This window comes from Belonocnema kinseyi, chromosome 9, assembly GCF_010883055.1.
Source record: "Belonocnema kinseyi isolate 2016_QV_RU_SX_M_011 chromosome 9, B_treatae_v1, whole genome shotgun sequence".
Taxonomy (NCBI): Eukaryota; Metazoa; Arthropoda; class Insecta; order Hymenoptera; family Cynipidae; genus Belonocnema; species Belonocnema kinseyi.
In genome coordinates this window covers 70,131,904-70,149,438 of record NC_046665.1, presented here as the reverse complement: position 1 = coordinate 70,149,438, position 17,535 = coordinate 70,131,904, and the positions used below count along the sequence as shown (strand labels likewise).

Genomic DNA, 17,535 nt, shown 5'->3' with positions numbered 1-17,535 from the left:
CTTCTAAGTGAATAATTAAAAAAAAATTATTTTTGCCAGGCTTGTTTAGTCTCGGGTTTAGTTAATAGATATCCATTAGTGGTTCCTACCAGGATGTGTGTTTATTTGTTGGTGTTCTTCAACGGCGCTTTTCTATATATATAATTGAGAAAAAATTATCAATTATTTATATCCATTCTGGTAAACAGTTTAAAAAACCGGAAAATTGTATAAATAAAAAAAAATTATACAGATCAAGTAAGTTGGAAGCGATTAAAACAGATTATAGAAATCAAAAGACCTAACCTCAGAAAAGGTGGATTTAATTAAAATAATTCTGTTTAAAAAAACCTCAACTATTTTAAAATACACAGTAATACAAGATGATGAATTTTAAATGTATATAAATTTCATTTTGCATTAAATTAAGTAAGTCACTTAATTTCAACCAGAAATGGAACTTAAGTGCAGTGTCTCGTATCTGATTTACGAGTAATATGATAATTAACTGACAGGTATGTTGAGTTTGCGATGATTTTCATTCGCGTGCTTTGAAATTCAATTTGTGCTGGCAGAAAGGCGTGCGCGAAACGCGATGCAGCGATGCGCAAAACCTTAAACGGATTTCGGCGATTTTAGAAGAGGAGCCAAGAGATCAGCTGAGAGTAGCCAATATGGCGTTGATAGCGCTGGATAGTAGCGATCAACACTGAGCTCATGACAGTTGTTTCGTCAACGTTTCCTATTTTAATATATGTACTCAGATCTATAACGGATTTCGAGTATAAATAGAATAGTGGTACATATGGTATAAAAAATATATGAAAAAAATTAAGTTTTTTTTCCTTTTACTAATCTCATCGATTTGGAAGATAAAACAACTTGATTAATTAGGCATAAATAATTCATTTATTCAATGCTCACATTAAAAAAAAACTTTTTCCTAAAATTATTTAATATTTAATCTTATATTCATTTCATGTTCCTAATGACTGAACGATAGCGCATAAATGTTATGAACTTCAACAATCAGTTGTCATGTTATCATCATCAGTTGACTTTCAACTGGCGAATGATCCTTTTGGTTACATCTGAAAGTCAACCGCCTTTTTCTACTGAAATTTAGATTCTTGTATTATTGTGTAACAAGAGTAACGTTTTAGATTGATCAGAATGTCAGGCGAATGTCTTGAATTATAATTAATTATAATTATAGTTAAAATTTAAGGCAGTAATTAGAGTCATTAGAGAAAGATATGTGACACTTATGATTTATACGTTATAAACATTTCTTTAAGATTAAGTTGAGATATTGGGTGACATTTTTACCTGGAAAAGTCAAACTATTATAGAAAAATTAAACTAAAATTTTTAATTATTTTTAGATTTTAATTTGTGAAATGAGATTATGATTTGTGGTTCTATACCATTTTATAATACAAACATGTTATTCTATAAATAATATTTGCTTTTCTGATTTATCAATTGATTCTTTAACATTTGAAAATATAATTTTTTTGTAAGTATTTCGAACAACGAAAACAATTCGAATATTGCTTTTTCATTGAAAATTTAAAAAAAAACTCAATCAGAACCATTAACGTATACCATAACAGCAATCCTTCTACGGGTTATAAGATCTCTGTAGTTCAATTATTTGAATTTTTTAATAAAGTTATTTTAAAAAGGCTTCAGTTTTCGTTAGGATTTTTTTAATCTATTAATTTTATCGCTCTATCAAGTGGACCGCATGTTGATTTGATCAAGTTTTATTTTGCAATCGCAACTTTCTTTCATGTGGTTATCATTTTTGCCTACAATTTTTGTATAAACAAAATAAACAATAGATAATAATAATAATAAGTAATAGATCATTTTAGTTTAATGTCATTTTTTTCAAAATAATTAATAGTGACGTGAATTGTGAAACCCGACGTTTACTTGTAACTATAAACTAATTTTACAACTAAATTTTCATCATTGTTATCAAAAGTTATTACTCTGCTGAAAATCACTTTGATCCAACTTCAAGATAGTATTAGAGTTACTGGAAGTAAGGAATTGAGACAAAGAATATTTTCATGTTCTCAACCTCTCACATGCACTAGGTTATTGAACACGTATCGTTTAAAGTACTAAATATAATATTGATTGGATCTATTTTATCTTTGACAAAAAATAGTGCTTGGATATTGAAGATTCTCGTGTAAGAGAGTCATATACAAACCTTCCCTGACTGGAAATAAATACAACGTACTTTTGGGCTCCTCGAGCTTAGAACTTTGATCCGTAATCCTCGACATCTGTGGATCAAAGAGTCGAAGAAGTTTATGCTCGGAGGATAATGCTCATGAAAACATATTGCTTTGAATGTTATATTAATATCCTTCTTTGTGATAAATTGTAGAACGGCAAATTTGAATTTAAATTTTATATATAGCACTGCACACAGAGAAATGATTTTTGTGATCAAACAAATTCTTTCTTTTATATAGGGTCAAAGAAATATTTATTTGATTCAAACTAAATTTATTCGAAAATACAGTGAAACACTTCAATTAAAAAGATTAATTTTCTGCTAAAAAAGAAGTTTACAATGAAGCACATAAATTTCTAACCAAATTATTAAATTTTCAAGCAAAAACGATGAATTTTCAACCAATAATAGAATAGTAAAATTTTTACCTTAAAAAAAAACGAATTTTTAACAAACAATAAAAACAACGGATTTTCAACGAAAGTTTAAATTTTTAGTCAAAGAAGGCTAAAAAGAGACTCTTGAATTCATAAAATGAATGTTTACTATATTTGTTCAACCTTCAACCTGTCAGTTATATTTTAAATCAAAACGATTGGATTTCTTCCAAGAAAGATAAATTTATGACAAAATATATACATTTTAAACTCATAACGATAAGTTATCAATCAGTAAGGGAATTTTTACCTTTTAACCTCTTTTTACCTTTTTTCTGAATTTTTGTTTGAAAAAAAATTAAATTTTCAGTCAAACAATATGAATTTTTAACGAAGAAAAACGATGTTTTAACATTGTAGTAACATTTTAAACCAAAGAGTCGGATTTTCTAATAATAAGATTAATTTTGAATAAAGTAGTTCAACTATAAATAAAGCAGTAACATTTTTAATCAATAAAATTCTTTTTCTGCCAGAAAATACCAATTTACAATAAAATACATAAATTTACAACCAGATTCTCGAATTCTCAACTCATATATAATATAATTTAAATATAATAGTAGTGTGTTACATAAAACAGAATCAACTTCCGACGAAAAAGTGTTGGAATTTCTTATCGGGTTTTATAAATTCATTTCGCATAAAAGCAGGAAAAATTGGAAATATTTTGCAGAATTTTTAAAAAGAGGAAAGAATATGTAGCCAGTACAATAAAATCTCACAAAGCTCGTTTTCAAGTCAAATGCTCTCCTCCTTAATCTCTAAATTCGGTGAGCACCCTGAGCGCGGCATTACAGGCGCGTGCGCGAGACGATCTCAAGAAAATCCGCCAATTGATCTCAAAGATATTTCCCGCCAAACCTGAGGGGCGTGACTTAAATATTATTTTTATTATTTATTATTATTATATATTTATTATTTATTAGGCGCTTCATGAGAGTCTACTTTATTTAGAATCTCAACTTGTAAAATAAAATCATTAATTTTGATTTCGTAAGCATTTAAAAAAATTGTTATCTTCCCAACTCCCTACAGCAGTGTGACGTTCTTCCTAAATGGCCCCTTATAAGAATTTATAAAAATCTATTATTCTATTTCAAAAAGAAAAGCTTTATAAATATTATGCATAAAATATGAATTTAGAGAAGTGGATGAGAAATTGGAACTTAATCTACGTTTCGATTCGCAGAACTGTACCTGATTATCCCGGATAAAGTCGACATGACATTATCTGAAATACTGTCTTCTGTTTTCCAACTTCAGCGTTCCTATTTCCCTATTCCTTTCCATTCGTGTAGGCAAAATATTGCGACTTGTTTACGGAAACTGTCAAATGTCAGGCGGAATGAGATCCTATGGCCTGTCATCCCTTTCTGCAAAACAAAGAACGAGACAAGGACGACTCTCGAAACGACAGTTCATTTTGCAAAAGGATTCCTTCGCTTTCACTGTAAAGAGAGCAATCGCGTCCTTATTCTTGCCAACAGTTTATTTCCGCTCCTGCTACATTGCTACACTCTGGTCTCAACTCTTAAACGGTTCAACCTATATGTTGTCTTAGCTATGTGATTTATCGTTATCGTCCTTTTCCCCTCTCCACGTATCGAGATACATGAAAACCTTCTATTTCTCGATCGAGCACCTGGATCGAGAAATGGGAGACCGATAAGCCGCCTGCGAAGAAATCTCTCCCTCGAGGAAATCGAAACAGGCTTTCGAAGGTCGGAAGGGCATTGGGGTCCTAACGAAGTTTTGAACAAAGCGGCCAAAGAAAGAGAGAATGAAATATAAAGAGATATAAAGAAAGACGAATTTTGAATTGAATGCATTTCCCAATAAATATTGCTTTACTTCACGTGGAAGATCATTTATCCAGTGTATTTGTATTCACGCGTTATGATAGGATGGAATACAAAAATTTTATGCAAGGAGAATTGAATTTTTCAAAAATTCACTAAGATTTTTGTCAGATTTTCTATCCTGAAAATAGTGCTTCCCAACGTGGAGGACAAAATGCGATTTTAACCACTCCTTGATATGTAAAAACATCACGCGGAAAAATTATTCTTGAGAGCAATTGTTCATCTCATATCGAGAAAACGAATAGCCCTACATTTGGCATAAGGAACAAGAAGTCAGTAAAGAAAATAAAATAAAACAGAACTTAATTTTTTTGACGCACAAGTTTGACGAGTTCAGAAAATAAAGGTTAGCATGCCATAAAGAGCTAACCAACATTTTAGCAATCATACGGAAAAGACAAAAAACTTTCTCAAAAATCAAAATTTCATTTTAAAAATAAGTGAGAAAGCTCTTTCAACATAAAGTAGTGCGGAATCGTACGCTGAAAAGTTTAATTGGAAAATTTAATTACTTTCTTAGAAAATGGACTCTGCTTGTCAAATACTTAAATTTATATTTTTTTATATAAAAGTCTCTTTATAATTTATAATTTTCATTTAAACCGCTCATAAATCACCAAAAAGATGCTTATTGCAAATAGTAAATTTTGCATTCAACCATTTTTAGGTTGTAGATGGTTCAGACTCACCATTGCCCGTTTATAAAGCCAGTTATTTTGAATTAAAAGCATGCAATATTTATTAATTGTTTATTGTTTATTTCAAAGTGTTTAAAATGGAATAATGTTAGATTATACGTTTGATAATACGACAATTTCAGATGAAAATCTTTCAAAATTAAAAAATCTGGAAATAAATTACGATCCCCTCAAAATTTGCAAACTGCCTATGTATCAAATTAGAAATTTTAGCCCGCATTATGAATAGCTTGGATTACACAGCCACAAAAAGAAGTTATCGGATTCGGGTATGAGACACATGTACCTCTATGTATTTTAATGCGTTAAATTTAAATCTGCCCTCAGAATTTGTTCAGCGGGTCTAGGTTTAGCCCTAACCTCAATAAAACACCTCAAAACTGGCTAAATATCTACTTTTACGCGAATAAAGTTAATAAAAAAATAAAAATCTCAGTCAAAATGTACTCAACCTTTTGTATTTTGATACGCTGAATTTGAATTCGCAGCCTAAATTGGGCCAGCAGTTCTAGGTTTGGCCCTAGCCTCGAAAAACATCTGAAAATCTCAAATAAAGCTGATTTTTCCCTTCAATGAAAAACTTATAACTCAAATCTGAGTGAAAACGTGTACATGTTCTTATGTCTTTTATTGCGATGTATTCAAATTCACAACCTACATCGGCACAGCTGGTCTAAATTGACCCTAACCTCAAAAAAACATCTCAAAATACCAAATAAAGCCGATTTCCGCCATATAAAGTTGAACAATGAAAAACTTATACCTCGAATCTGAGTCCAAACGTACATGTTCTTATGTCTTTTTTTAGTTGTTTAGTTTGTTTTTTGTATGTCTTTTTTTTTTTTAGTTTTTCCGTCTATAACGGCATAAATGCCGTTTATTGAGACACTCGCCGCAATGATATAGTCACAGCTATCAATTATATCAAGTAGTGATTCCAAATCTCAGATCAGCGATAGTGTACTTTGGGAGCATTCATATATAAAGTTACGCTTTATTTCAAGCTTTTTTACCCACCCGTACCCCTTGTCACGCTCAGCCATGAATTAACGAGACCCCACCTATAATATTACGTCACATTCTTTCGACCCCACCCCCCTTTTACATTTTTTTAAATAAGTATAAAATACTTTTTGGAATCTTCTGAAATATAGGAATCAAACGTTACATGAACATAATCAAAATATACTTGATTATTAACACTCTTTTATTCTTCTCAAAGAACATATCAAATAGCTAGGAATATACGAGTCTATGGACTTAATACTTTTCAGGTTATCAATTAAAAACAAGAAACCCCTCCGTGACATCACGCGCAGAATGACTCGTACCCCCATATGTCACGATTTATCACGCTTGACAAGAACCTCCCCTTCCCCTCGGTGCGTGACATCATAAGTGAAAGCTCCCTTTCAGAAATGTATTCAACGCTCGCTCACACAGAAGAAACAAAGGATAAAATTTGTTTTGCAGGAAATTTTCTAGAGCAATAAAGTTTTATTGAAACACAACTAAAAAGAGTTTTACACAAAAAAAAGACATAAGAACATGTACGTTTGGACTCAGATTCGAGGTGTAAGTTTTTCGTTATTCAATTTTATATGGCGAAAGTCAGCTTTATTGGATATTTTGAGATTTGCATGGCTCAAGCATGGCAAGACACTTGAAAATATCTGGCTAAAACATGAGTCCCGGCTGAATGGTAGCATGGCGCAAGCTTTGCTCTTGTCCGTTTCTGATTCTTAGGACATGCTAAACACAAATTAATATTCTTAAGAACATGTAAGTGTCAGAGAAAATTAGCCTGCATTAAAAATGAAAATATTAGGTTTGTCAATAGCTGACACATCTCTAAATGGTAAGTTCACTACCTGGGTGCATCGGGTCCCGCACCAAGTAGCTCAGCAGATATTTCACAAGAATTTTTTCAAAATTTAGATTGTTCCCATAACAAAGTTACTAAAAATTGTCAGTCGACAATGCGTGTGCACCGAGTCGAGCATCAGGCAGTTTAATACGTATTCTACGAGAACTTGTTGACAATTAAAAATATTCCTACTGTTAAAAGAACTACCAACACTGAGTCGACGATCCGTGTGAACTGGACCGCGCACCTAGTAGCTCAACGCGTATTCTTCAAGAACTTTTTCAACATTTAAATTGCTCCAACAGCCAAAATAGCTAAAAATTATGAGTCGACGACCCAGATGCACCGTATTCAGCACCAGGTAGTTTAATACATACTCTATGAGAACTTTTAAAAAATTTAAATTTTGTGAATAATGAAAGCAATTCCAAATGGTGCGTCAATGATCCGAGAGCACCAGGTCGCGCTCCAGATTTTTTAGCACGTATTCTACGAGAACTTTTTAGGAACTGAAATTGTGCCTTCTGCCAAAATAACTACCAACGTTGAGTCGACGATCCGGATGAACCGAGTCGTGCAGCAGGTAGCTTAATACGTATTCTACTAGAACTTTTTAAACATGTAAATTTGGTGAATAACGAAAAAAATTCTAAATGGTGAGTCGAAGACCCGGGTGTGCTATGTCGCGCCCCAGGTTACTTAGCAAGTATTCCACGAGAATTTTTCAAGAATATGAATTGTGCCAACTGCCAAAATAACTAGGAATGGTGAGTGGGCGTTCCGGGCGAACTGGGTCGCGCACCAGGTAGCTTAGCACGTATTCTACAAGAACTTTTTCAAATTTTCAATTGTTCCAACTCACCATTTGGAATTGTTATTGTTATTCACAAAATTGAAATTGTTTTAAAGTTTTCGTAGAATACGTATTAAACTACCTGATGCTCGATTCGGAGCACCCGAATCATCGACTGACAATTTCTAGTTATGTTGTCGACTCATCATTTGGAATTGTTATCGTTATTTACAATATTTCAATTTTTTTAAAGTTCTCGGAGAAAACGTATTGAACTACTTGGTGCGCAACCCTGAGCACCCGGATCGTCGAATCACCATTGGTAGTTATTTTGGCAGTCTGTAATATTGAAATTCTTAATAAGTTCTCGAAAAACACGTATTAAACTACCTGATTCTTGAATGGGTGCATCCGAATCATCGGCTGACAATTTTTAGTTATTTTGGCTGTTGAAACAATTTTTATTTTTTTAAATCTCTTGTAAAATACCTTCTAAACTATATGGTGCGCCATCCGGTTCACCCGCTTCGTCGACCCACCATTGGTGACCGGATTCACCCGTGACGTCGACTCATCATTTGGAATTGTTTTCATTATCTACAATATTAAAAATTTATAAGTTCTCGTAGAATTCGTATTAAACTACCTGGTGCTCAACCTGGTGCTCAACCCAGTTCATCCGGATCGTCGACTCACAATTATTAATACTTTTGGCTATTGGAACAATGTAAATTTTAACAATTTTCTCGTAGAGTACGTGCTAAACTGGTGCACCTGCAATGTCGACTCACAATTTTTGGTAACTTTGTCTCTTGAAACAATCTAAATTTTTAAAAAGTTCTCGTAGAATATGTGCATAACTACCTGAGGCGCGACCTGGTTCACCCGGGTCGTCGACTTACCATTGAGAATTGTTTTAATTATTCAAAACATTTAGATTTTTTTGAAGTTCTCATGGAATACGTAGTAAACTACCTGGTGCTCGACCCGGTGCACCCGGATCGGCCACTCACAATTTTTAGTAATTTTGGCGGTTGGAGCAATCTAAATTTTGAAAAAGTTTTTGTGGAATACATGCTGAACTACCTGGTGCGCAACCTGGTGCACCTGGGTAATGAAATTACCTTTTAGAGACGTGTCAGCTATTGGCAAACCTAAGATTTTCATTTTTAACGCAAGCTAAATTTTTCTGACATTTACATGTTCTTAAGAATATTCATTTATATGTAGCATATCCTAAGCATAAAGAATGGACAAGAACATGTCTTGCGCCATGCTACCATTCAGCTGCGAACCATGCTTTAGCCAGATATTTCTAAGCGTCTTGTCATGCTTGAGCCATGCAAACTTTTTTGATGCGGGATTTTAAGCTTTTGTTTTTTCCTTCAAGTTTGTTCACGTAAACCAGCTATTTAGTCAGTTTCCAGGATTCCCTATCCTTATTGCATAGCTACAAGTCACTTTTGCCAAATAATACTCAAACATGATGGTTTCAAGCAAATGCGAATTGAGTAGTTCAAAATATTCTAAAATGCCGGATTTTTCACCTATTACTTTATTGCGACAAAAAACATTTAGGAGAATGGCCAATAATTTTACAATAATTTGAAATACACCATTTGTTTGCCTGAGAGGTGCTTTTCTTCTATTGCGCGGTTATAAGTTTATAACTTAAACTTCGATTTAAGATTTTTGGAAAGTTATAAAATTATGAAAATTACTTCTTTCTGCCATTCAAAACAAGAAACCTCGTTAAAATTGACTGCTTTTTGTTAAATTTACAAGCTTAATTTAATAAAACTCACCTATACATCTTAAATCGGCATTTAAACTAGAATATTGATAATATTGATAATTTATCTTTTTTCAATACCTTAATACCCTCCAATTTTCCTCTGTTAGAAAAATTCTTCTCTACTTGATGCAAATATAGATTATTTATTTTTAACTATTTTTTTTAAATTGGAATTATCAAAGGGTTACTTTTTTAAAGGGAACCTGTAAAAACCTGTAAAACACAAATATCAACTTTTTCTTTCATTTTAATGAGAATTTCTAAAAAACAAGATTCTATAATCAATCCAATCTTCTTCACCAAGTAATGACAAAAGTATTAAAAATGTGGCCTTTTACAGAAATATTGTAATAGCGGAAAATTATTAAAGTTTTCATGTTGAAAGCCTCTAAACTTTTCGTGACCAAACTTTTTTTAAGAGAAGAAAAATATATCTGTCAGTACTCTCACGTATACCGGGATACTAGACTGGCCCTTTTCAGAGAGACGACCACTATGCTTAGAAATTTAATTTCCGCCTCATGCCATTACATATCGACATAAATTTAATGTTCAATATAAATGCTTTTCTTTTTTTTAGCACGAAATGTAAGAAAATGCAAAGATGCCACTTACCTGCACTGCTGAAGAAATTCTATCTAAAGCAAGAAAGCGATTCTCAGGGTTGTATCATAAACTATTAAAACAATGATCACTGACATGAAAATAGGAAGTGAATAGAAAAATAGATAAGTGCATGACTTTTAAAGGTTTAATCAACAGCGAATACCAGATGATGATGATGTTCTTCGGTCTTATACACGAACTACTAAGTATCATGGAAGGATACATCAAATATGTCTCACAAGAAATCAGAACAACCAATTTGGCATTAAAACTCTAAAAAAATTAATAGTAAACTTACCTCAAACTAGAAATCAAAAGAGAAAGGTTCTACTCAGTAATTATAAAATAACATCTTAGCAATTATTTTTATTGTCTATGTACAAACAGGTCGATAATCGTGTACAACACCTCGAACTGTTAACCGTCGATGAAAGATGGATGAGTGTGAAAGGATAAAATGGAAGGGTTTGCTCTATATACAGCTCTCCTGAACACGTAAACTTCTTGTGTAGATGTCATGGCTACGATGGACCGGAAGTGTGTTCGGTCTGACAGGACTCAGTTCTTCCGGTCTTTCCCTATAGCCATTAGGATAAATCCAACCGTCCTTTCCCTGAAGGACGGTCGTTCGTGATGAATAATCGAAGATTTCCGAATTTCCAGGGTCTTTAATCCTCTCGGGTTTGGGTGTATAGTTTGGTTCAAAAATATCAGGCCTTCTCTCCACTTTACTCGGTATAACATCGGGATCTTCATCTGGAGGATCCGAAGATACTTGCTCCTTTAAATCCTTTGGTTCGATGAAATTTAACGATTCCTTTTGCTCTCGTCTCTGGGGAGCCTTCTGAACTGGTGAAACGGAATCGTGATCTTGATCTTCACTTGGCTCGTAATGAACTATGTGCGTCTGAGTTTTCATGGGTTGCATGAAGTGGTTCCGACGATAGAGAGTCAACGTAACCCCGACGACCAGAATACAAACGGCAGTTAGCCCGCCGGCAAAACAAGCAACGAGCAAACTATAGTCTGATGCATCTTCCGAAGCCCCACGTCCTGCAAACAAATAATCAGGATTCTTTTTGTTTTTCAGTGACGTCTTTACTGGTTTTTTAAATATGTCGGATATGATTGATCTGAGTATTAGAATTTTTTAGAAGAATTTTAAATTAGCGTTAGGATCTCATTAGTATATATCGACGTCTCCAAATGAAAAGGTGCTATCTATGCAGAACGAAAAAAGGGTACGATCTTAGGTGGCGAAACATGAAAGCTTGAAAATCACATACAAATAGTATTGGGGAAACAAACGCCCTCTGAAGTAGGAAACCTTTTTATTTGATTTTGCCGAGATGGCACCTTTTCATTTGTTCACGAGAATATAATTACATGAACTTCTTCAGTGCCATGTATGTACTTTATAATTTGAAGAAGAAAATTTAATCTTTGGTATACAATATTTAGTATACAACTTTTAAAAAATTAGGAAATCTTGCATTGACTGATGAGTTGTGCGACTTCCTGCACTCTACCAACTCGATCCCTCTTTAGTCCAGGCATCTGGTAGTTTTTGTTCCAGAACAAATCCTACTTTCAATGTTTTTAATAAAAAAGTTTCGTTAAGGAGTCCTTTTTGACATATCAAAAATGCTAGAACAGATCAATTGCCAAACCAGTTTTTTTTAACAGTTCAAAAAGTTACTTTTGCGTAGACGGATAATTCCCATTGCATTTTAGAGCAAAATGTCCAACAAAAAGGAGAAAGAAAACAAAATTCTGAACAAATTTTGTTTCAAAAATAATCCGCTAACTTCTATTGGTTCCGAGTTATGATATATTGAAAAATCCCTATTTTTTTGGATTTTCAGCGCAAAAACACTAAGTTTAAAAAACACTATGTATCTTTTAAAATAACTACTGCATGGAAAAGTGTTCCACACGTGAGTGAAGCTAGACTCAATTTTCTGTACTTACAAAAAAAGAACAATATCCTACCTACGATAGGTCATGTGTCATATAACCCCTCAAAGTTGACCATTTTTGCCTGTTTTTACGGACAAAAAAGTGAACTTTAGTTTTTTCCAAATAAATCCTTTCAAGTTTAGTTTACGTTAATTGTGCCAAAGGATGAAATAGAGTCTACAAAAATCTGCGTATAGCTAAAAAAAAATCTCTTTTAGATCTATTATTTTGGGAATTGTAAGGTTTCAAAAATTTCATTTTTTTGTTGTTGCATTTTTGACTAAAATCGATAATTGTTATTGTTTATAACAATTTTTTCTGATAAATACTTTTTCTGCATTCAATTTTCTACTTACCTCCAAGACACTTGTAATATTTATTGATTGATCAAAAATATATATCACATTTTTAATCAATTACAAAGCTTTCGTGCCATACAAGTATTCAAAAGCGATTATGGCATGATTTTATGATAAATAATTATTAAAAAAGTATTTGTTTATTAATAAGATATATATATCACATTTTTAATAAATGATAAGTACTTTTAGATATACGATTTAGATATACGCAGATTTTGTAGACTCTATTTCATCCTTTGGCATAATCAACGTAAACTGAACTTGACATGATTTTTTTGGAAAAAACTAAATTTCACGTTTTTGCTTGTAAAGACAGGCAAAAATGGCCATATTATACCACTTATACCAACTTAACTTATACTAGTATAAGTGGTAAGTGGTAGGATATTGTTATTTTTTTGTAATTACAGAAAAATTGAGTCTAGTTTCACTCACCTGTAGAAAACTTTTTCGTGCAGTAATTATTTGCAAAGATACAGGGTGTTTTTTGAAACTTAGTGACTTATCGCTAAAAATCCAAAAAAATGGGGATTTTTCAATATATCATAATTCGGAACCAATAGAAGTTAGTGGATTATTTTTTTAACAAAATTTGTTCATAATTTTATTTTCTTTCCTTTTTATGTTGGACATTTTGCTATAAAATGCAATGGGAACTATCCGTCCACGCAAAAGTAACTTTTGGAACTGTTTAAAAAAAAACCGGTTTGGCAATTGATCTGTTCTAGAATTTTTGATATGACAAAAATGACCCCTTAACGAAACTTTCTCATTAAAACATAACAAGTAGGATTTTTCCTGGAATTTCACCCTTTTTTCGACGTAATGCCTGGGCTACTTTGTGTGATGTTTCCACTGATATATGTTTGTTTTTACGTCAATGACTTACATACCCGCACTCGCCTGGCATCTATCTATGCACGCATTCCTAATTTTATAACTTATTTAACAAATATTGTATACAAGACATTAAATTTTATGCTTTAATTGTTTTAATTTATCTGGCAAATTTAATTTATCTGATAAATCTTAAAGAAAATAAGGCTAAAATTTATAACTGTGTCCACACTCTATAGATCGGGCGGAGAATTTGGTGCATTATGTAATTCTTGCAGTTCTTTACTGAAAAAAAAACAATTGCCCTAATTCTACAATCATATCCTCAAAGTGGAAAGATTAAAGCTTCTTAACTAGCAACCGTACCAAGGTTACAAGGGTCGATGAAAGTAGGTAAGAAAATGCCACGGAAACGGTAAAACGCAAAAAAAGAAAAAGTCCAACTCAAACAGAGAAAAGTTTCTGGAATTGTGAAACGCAAGAAAGTGCAAAAAAATGAAGAAAATGTTTGCAGCTCAAATATACGACGGCAGATTTCAAAATCCTTTCACAAATTTCAGGTTCATTTAATTTTAATATTAATTCTCAATTATTATGGGTAGTCGTCATTTCCTCCACAGCTACCTGCGTACCCTTCCCCTTCTAGTGTACAGCGACACTACCCGTCACTGGATTTGAAGTTGCTCCAGGCCCTCGATGCTATATCCCCTGTGGAGAGAATCCCTTTGTCTTCCAACTTATACCTATTCCTAATTCAAGCATATGAATATGTCCAAAAAGATCATTTCATTATAATGAATTAGATTATTTCGAATTTAATAATATATAAATATGATATATTAACATTTTATGAACGAAAAATTGTACAATTTTCCACTTTTGGTAAATTATACGTATAATACAATTATAAATAATAAATAAATAAAAAAAATAAATACAATTTTCCACTTTTAAGTTATGGTGGATTAATAATTGATTCATGTTAACAAAAGTAAGTGTTTTAACAAGTTGTTATTATTATTAGTATTACTATTATTTATAACAACATTCTTTTACAGTGATTCATGTATGTTCCAGTTTTTTTCTAGAATTTTTCGCTCTTGATCCACTTTTAAATTGTAGTGAGCTTTAGAGTTTAGGGTGAGGTGATATGATGTCAATTAAGTTGTTTCACACGTTTCGGCCCATAATGGTAACCCTTATCAGTGAGTTTTAATCAATCTATCTATGAAAAGTACATAATGTCTTGTAGGTACACAGTTTTACAAATGGAAGTGTCATTCTTTGGTTAATATCTCAGTTTTTAAATTATATACATTCTATAAACTTAAAATTTAAATTTAAATTAATTTGATTTATAACTATTAAGAAAGCATTCAGTATTATCAAAACTATGTCTTTTAACGAAATACAAAATTGATGGAAAAAAATTACCATGTAGTAGTAAAATTTTTCAAAACATTTTTTTAAAGTTGTCAGAAAACATTGCACTCTCTTGAAAATTGCCCTGTAGTAGAAATATTAAATTATAAACAACTATGTAGCTGAATAATTATTTAAGTATTCTTTAAAAAATGTTCTTTTTGATATCGACAAAAAGTTGATTTTGAAAGGCGAACAATTTTTTCTACGTTTACAAAATTAATTCTTATGATAATAGAAAATTTATTTCCAATTCACTCGAACTCTTTAGATACAATGTTTAAATTTAGAAACAGAATTATATATATTATATAATATAATATTATAATTTAGACAATTTAAAGAGATACAATACGTCGTTAAAGGAAAATTTGTATATAAGAAATCGAGGAAAAATGTAAACTACAATGTTCCTCAACAGTCTCTATTATTACCAATGTGAAAAAAATGTGAATCAACTTTTCGGCGGTTTAAGGAAAAGAAAAGTTTTAAAGAAGATTTGAATAATTATTTAGCTACAAAGTTTTCTTTTTTTAATTTTGTATTTTTACTACAGTGTCACTTTCAAGAGAAAAAAATTTCACTTTCACCGATATAATTCCTCATCATACCAGAAAAATGCATTAATTAACACTATTTCTCTTACATACAAAAAGCTGTGTTTAAGGTTTTTAATAAAAAAACTTGGATATAATTAACATCGCTAAGAAATAATTTGAAGAGCTCTTCGACGGCAGTGTTTTCTGAAAACTTAAAAAAATTTGTCCATAAATTTGGTTACAACATTTTCCTACTACATTTTATTTGTTTTTTTATTAGTTGTTCTTCGTTAAAAGATTTCTTTTTTGAGAATAGTACTTTCAATTGAAAAAGTGCATACCTGCAAGAAATGATGTTCTTTTCACAGATTTAAGAAAACTCACTGATAAGGATCGCCATTATGTGCCAACACGTTTGAAACAACTCAATTGTTTTCAATTCTCCTGACTCTAAGGCCAACACTGTGTACATCAACAATTTCCACAAAACTAAGTTTTAAGGATCAATAGAAAAATTATTTTGAATCACTTCATTAATTTAATGGGAAGCTTATGAAAATTTAATATATTAATTGCAATTGTTGAGAATCTACCCATATTAACGATTATATTCTCAAACTTTTCAAAATGTAAGGGACTACGTCGGCCTATTAAAATTTTTAATCGAAGTATGGGCGTGAAAATAGTGATGAAATGGGTAATTTGACAGACAAATGCATTACCTTTATGGGGGACATATCATCGAGGGCCTAAAGCAACTTCAAATCCAGTGAGCGGTAGTGTCGTTTCGTAGTAGAATGGGAAGGTTACGCAGGTAGCCGTGGAGGAAAAGACGATCGCCCATTATTATACGTATATTCAAAATATGGTTATAAAGATATTTTTAGTAACCTCTGACTTATGAACCTTCACGCCTGCACTGGGACCCCTTACCTTTGACCTCATACCTTTTGCCTGATCGTTAGCCTTCTGGCTACTGCCATTTGACTTATGGTCCCTGATATTTGATTCATGACCGTTCTTTCTCTGTGAGACCCTTCCTTGAATGTGCTCACGATATTATTTTTTTAAACCCGCCTGTAATACCTAAAATTTGAACTCTAAAACTGATTTGAGACCCTTCACGTTGAACTTTTACACGGTTCCCGAAAAACTTAATTTCCAAAATTCCCTGACATTTTTTTTTTTTTGCCTCTCCAATTTTTCATTTCCCCGGACCATTATTATTCAGAGACCAGAATTGTTCTCTGGTAACATTTCTTACCTAGAATCCTTTACAAACGAAAAAAAAAACAAATAATTTTTTTTTTAATTTTGAACTTATTGATTAATTTGACGAAAAAAAGTGTACTCTTTAACAAGCTAGTTTAATTTTCAACAAACTAATTAATTTCTTCACAAAAAACTTGATTTTTTAACGAAAATGTTGAATTTTCAACCTACAAAGAGAAATTTTCCACCAGATGGTCGAATTTTCAAAAAGAGGAATTTGAACTTCAACCAAAAATAGTAGAATTTTTAAAAATTCATTTAAATTTCCAAAAAATAAGATGAAATTTAAATCAAAAAGGACGAATTTTTTGCCCAGATATAAAAACTTTACAAAGATGAACTTTCAAACAAAAAAATGACTTCTTAACAAAAAAATAATATTTAATATTTGAACCACAAAAAACAAAATTTTAATTAAAGAACAAAATTTTTAACCAAAGAGTTGAATTTTCAAAAAAATAATTAAATTTTCAACAAAATAGTCAAATATTTTACTTAAAAAGATTAATTCTGAACCAAAAAGAGGAATTTCCAACCAAGAACATTAATTTTATACAAAAAAATATCAATTGCTAACATGCAAGTGTTTCAATGAAATAATTGAATTTCCGACCTATAAAGATCAATTATCAACCAAAAAGACAAATTTCTAACCAAAAAGATTAATTTTCTACAAAAAAAAACGAATTTTCAACAAAATGCTTTTTAGTAAAAAAGTTACAAAAAGTTGCATTTCAATCGAAAAAATTAGATTTCTGCAAAAATACATAAATTTTCAACCAAATAGTTAAATTTGTAACTAAAAGTAAAATCTTCAGATAGAAGCAATTTAAAAAATATATATACG

The 17,535-nt window shown here is 31.6% G+C and overlaps 1 protein-coding gene across 2 annotated transcripts in view; it reads right to left on the bottom strand.

Moving 5' to 3' along the window:
• Positions 1–10,685: 10,685 nt before the first annotated feature.
• LOC117180368 (hemicentin-1-like) overlaps positions 10,686–17,535 on the bottom strand; it is a 95,279-nt gene continuing 88,429 nt past the window's right edge. For both annotated transcript variants that reach the window (XM_033372837.1, XM_033372838.1), the window contains exon 9: positions 10,686–11,350. In XM_033372837.1, the coding sequence (XP_033228728.1) occupies positions 10,770–11,350 (581 nt within the window). In that variant the 3' untranslated portion in view covers positions 10,686–10,769. The remainder of the gene's footprint in view (positions 11,351–17,535) is intronic.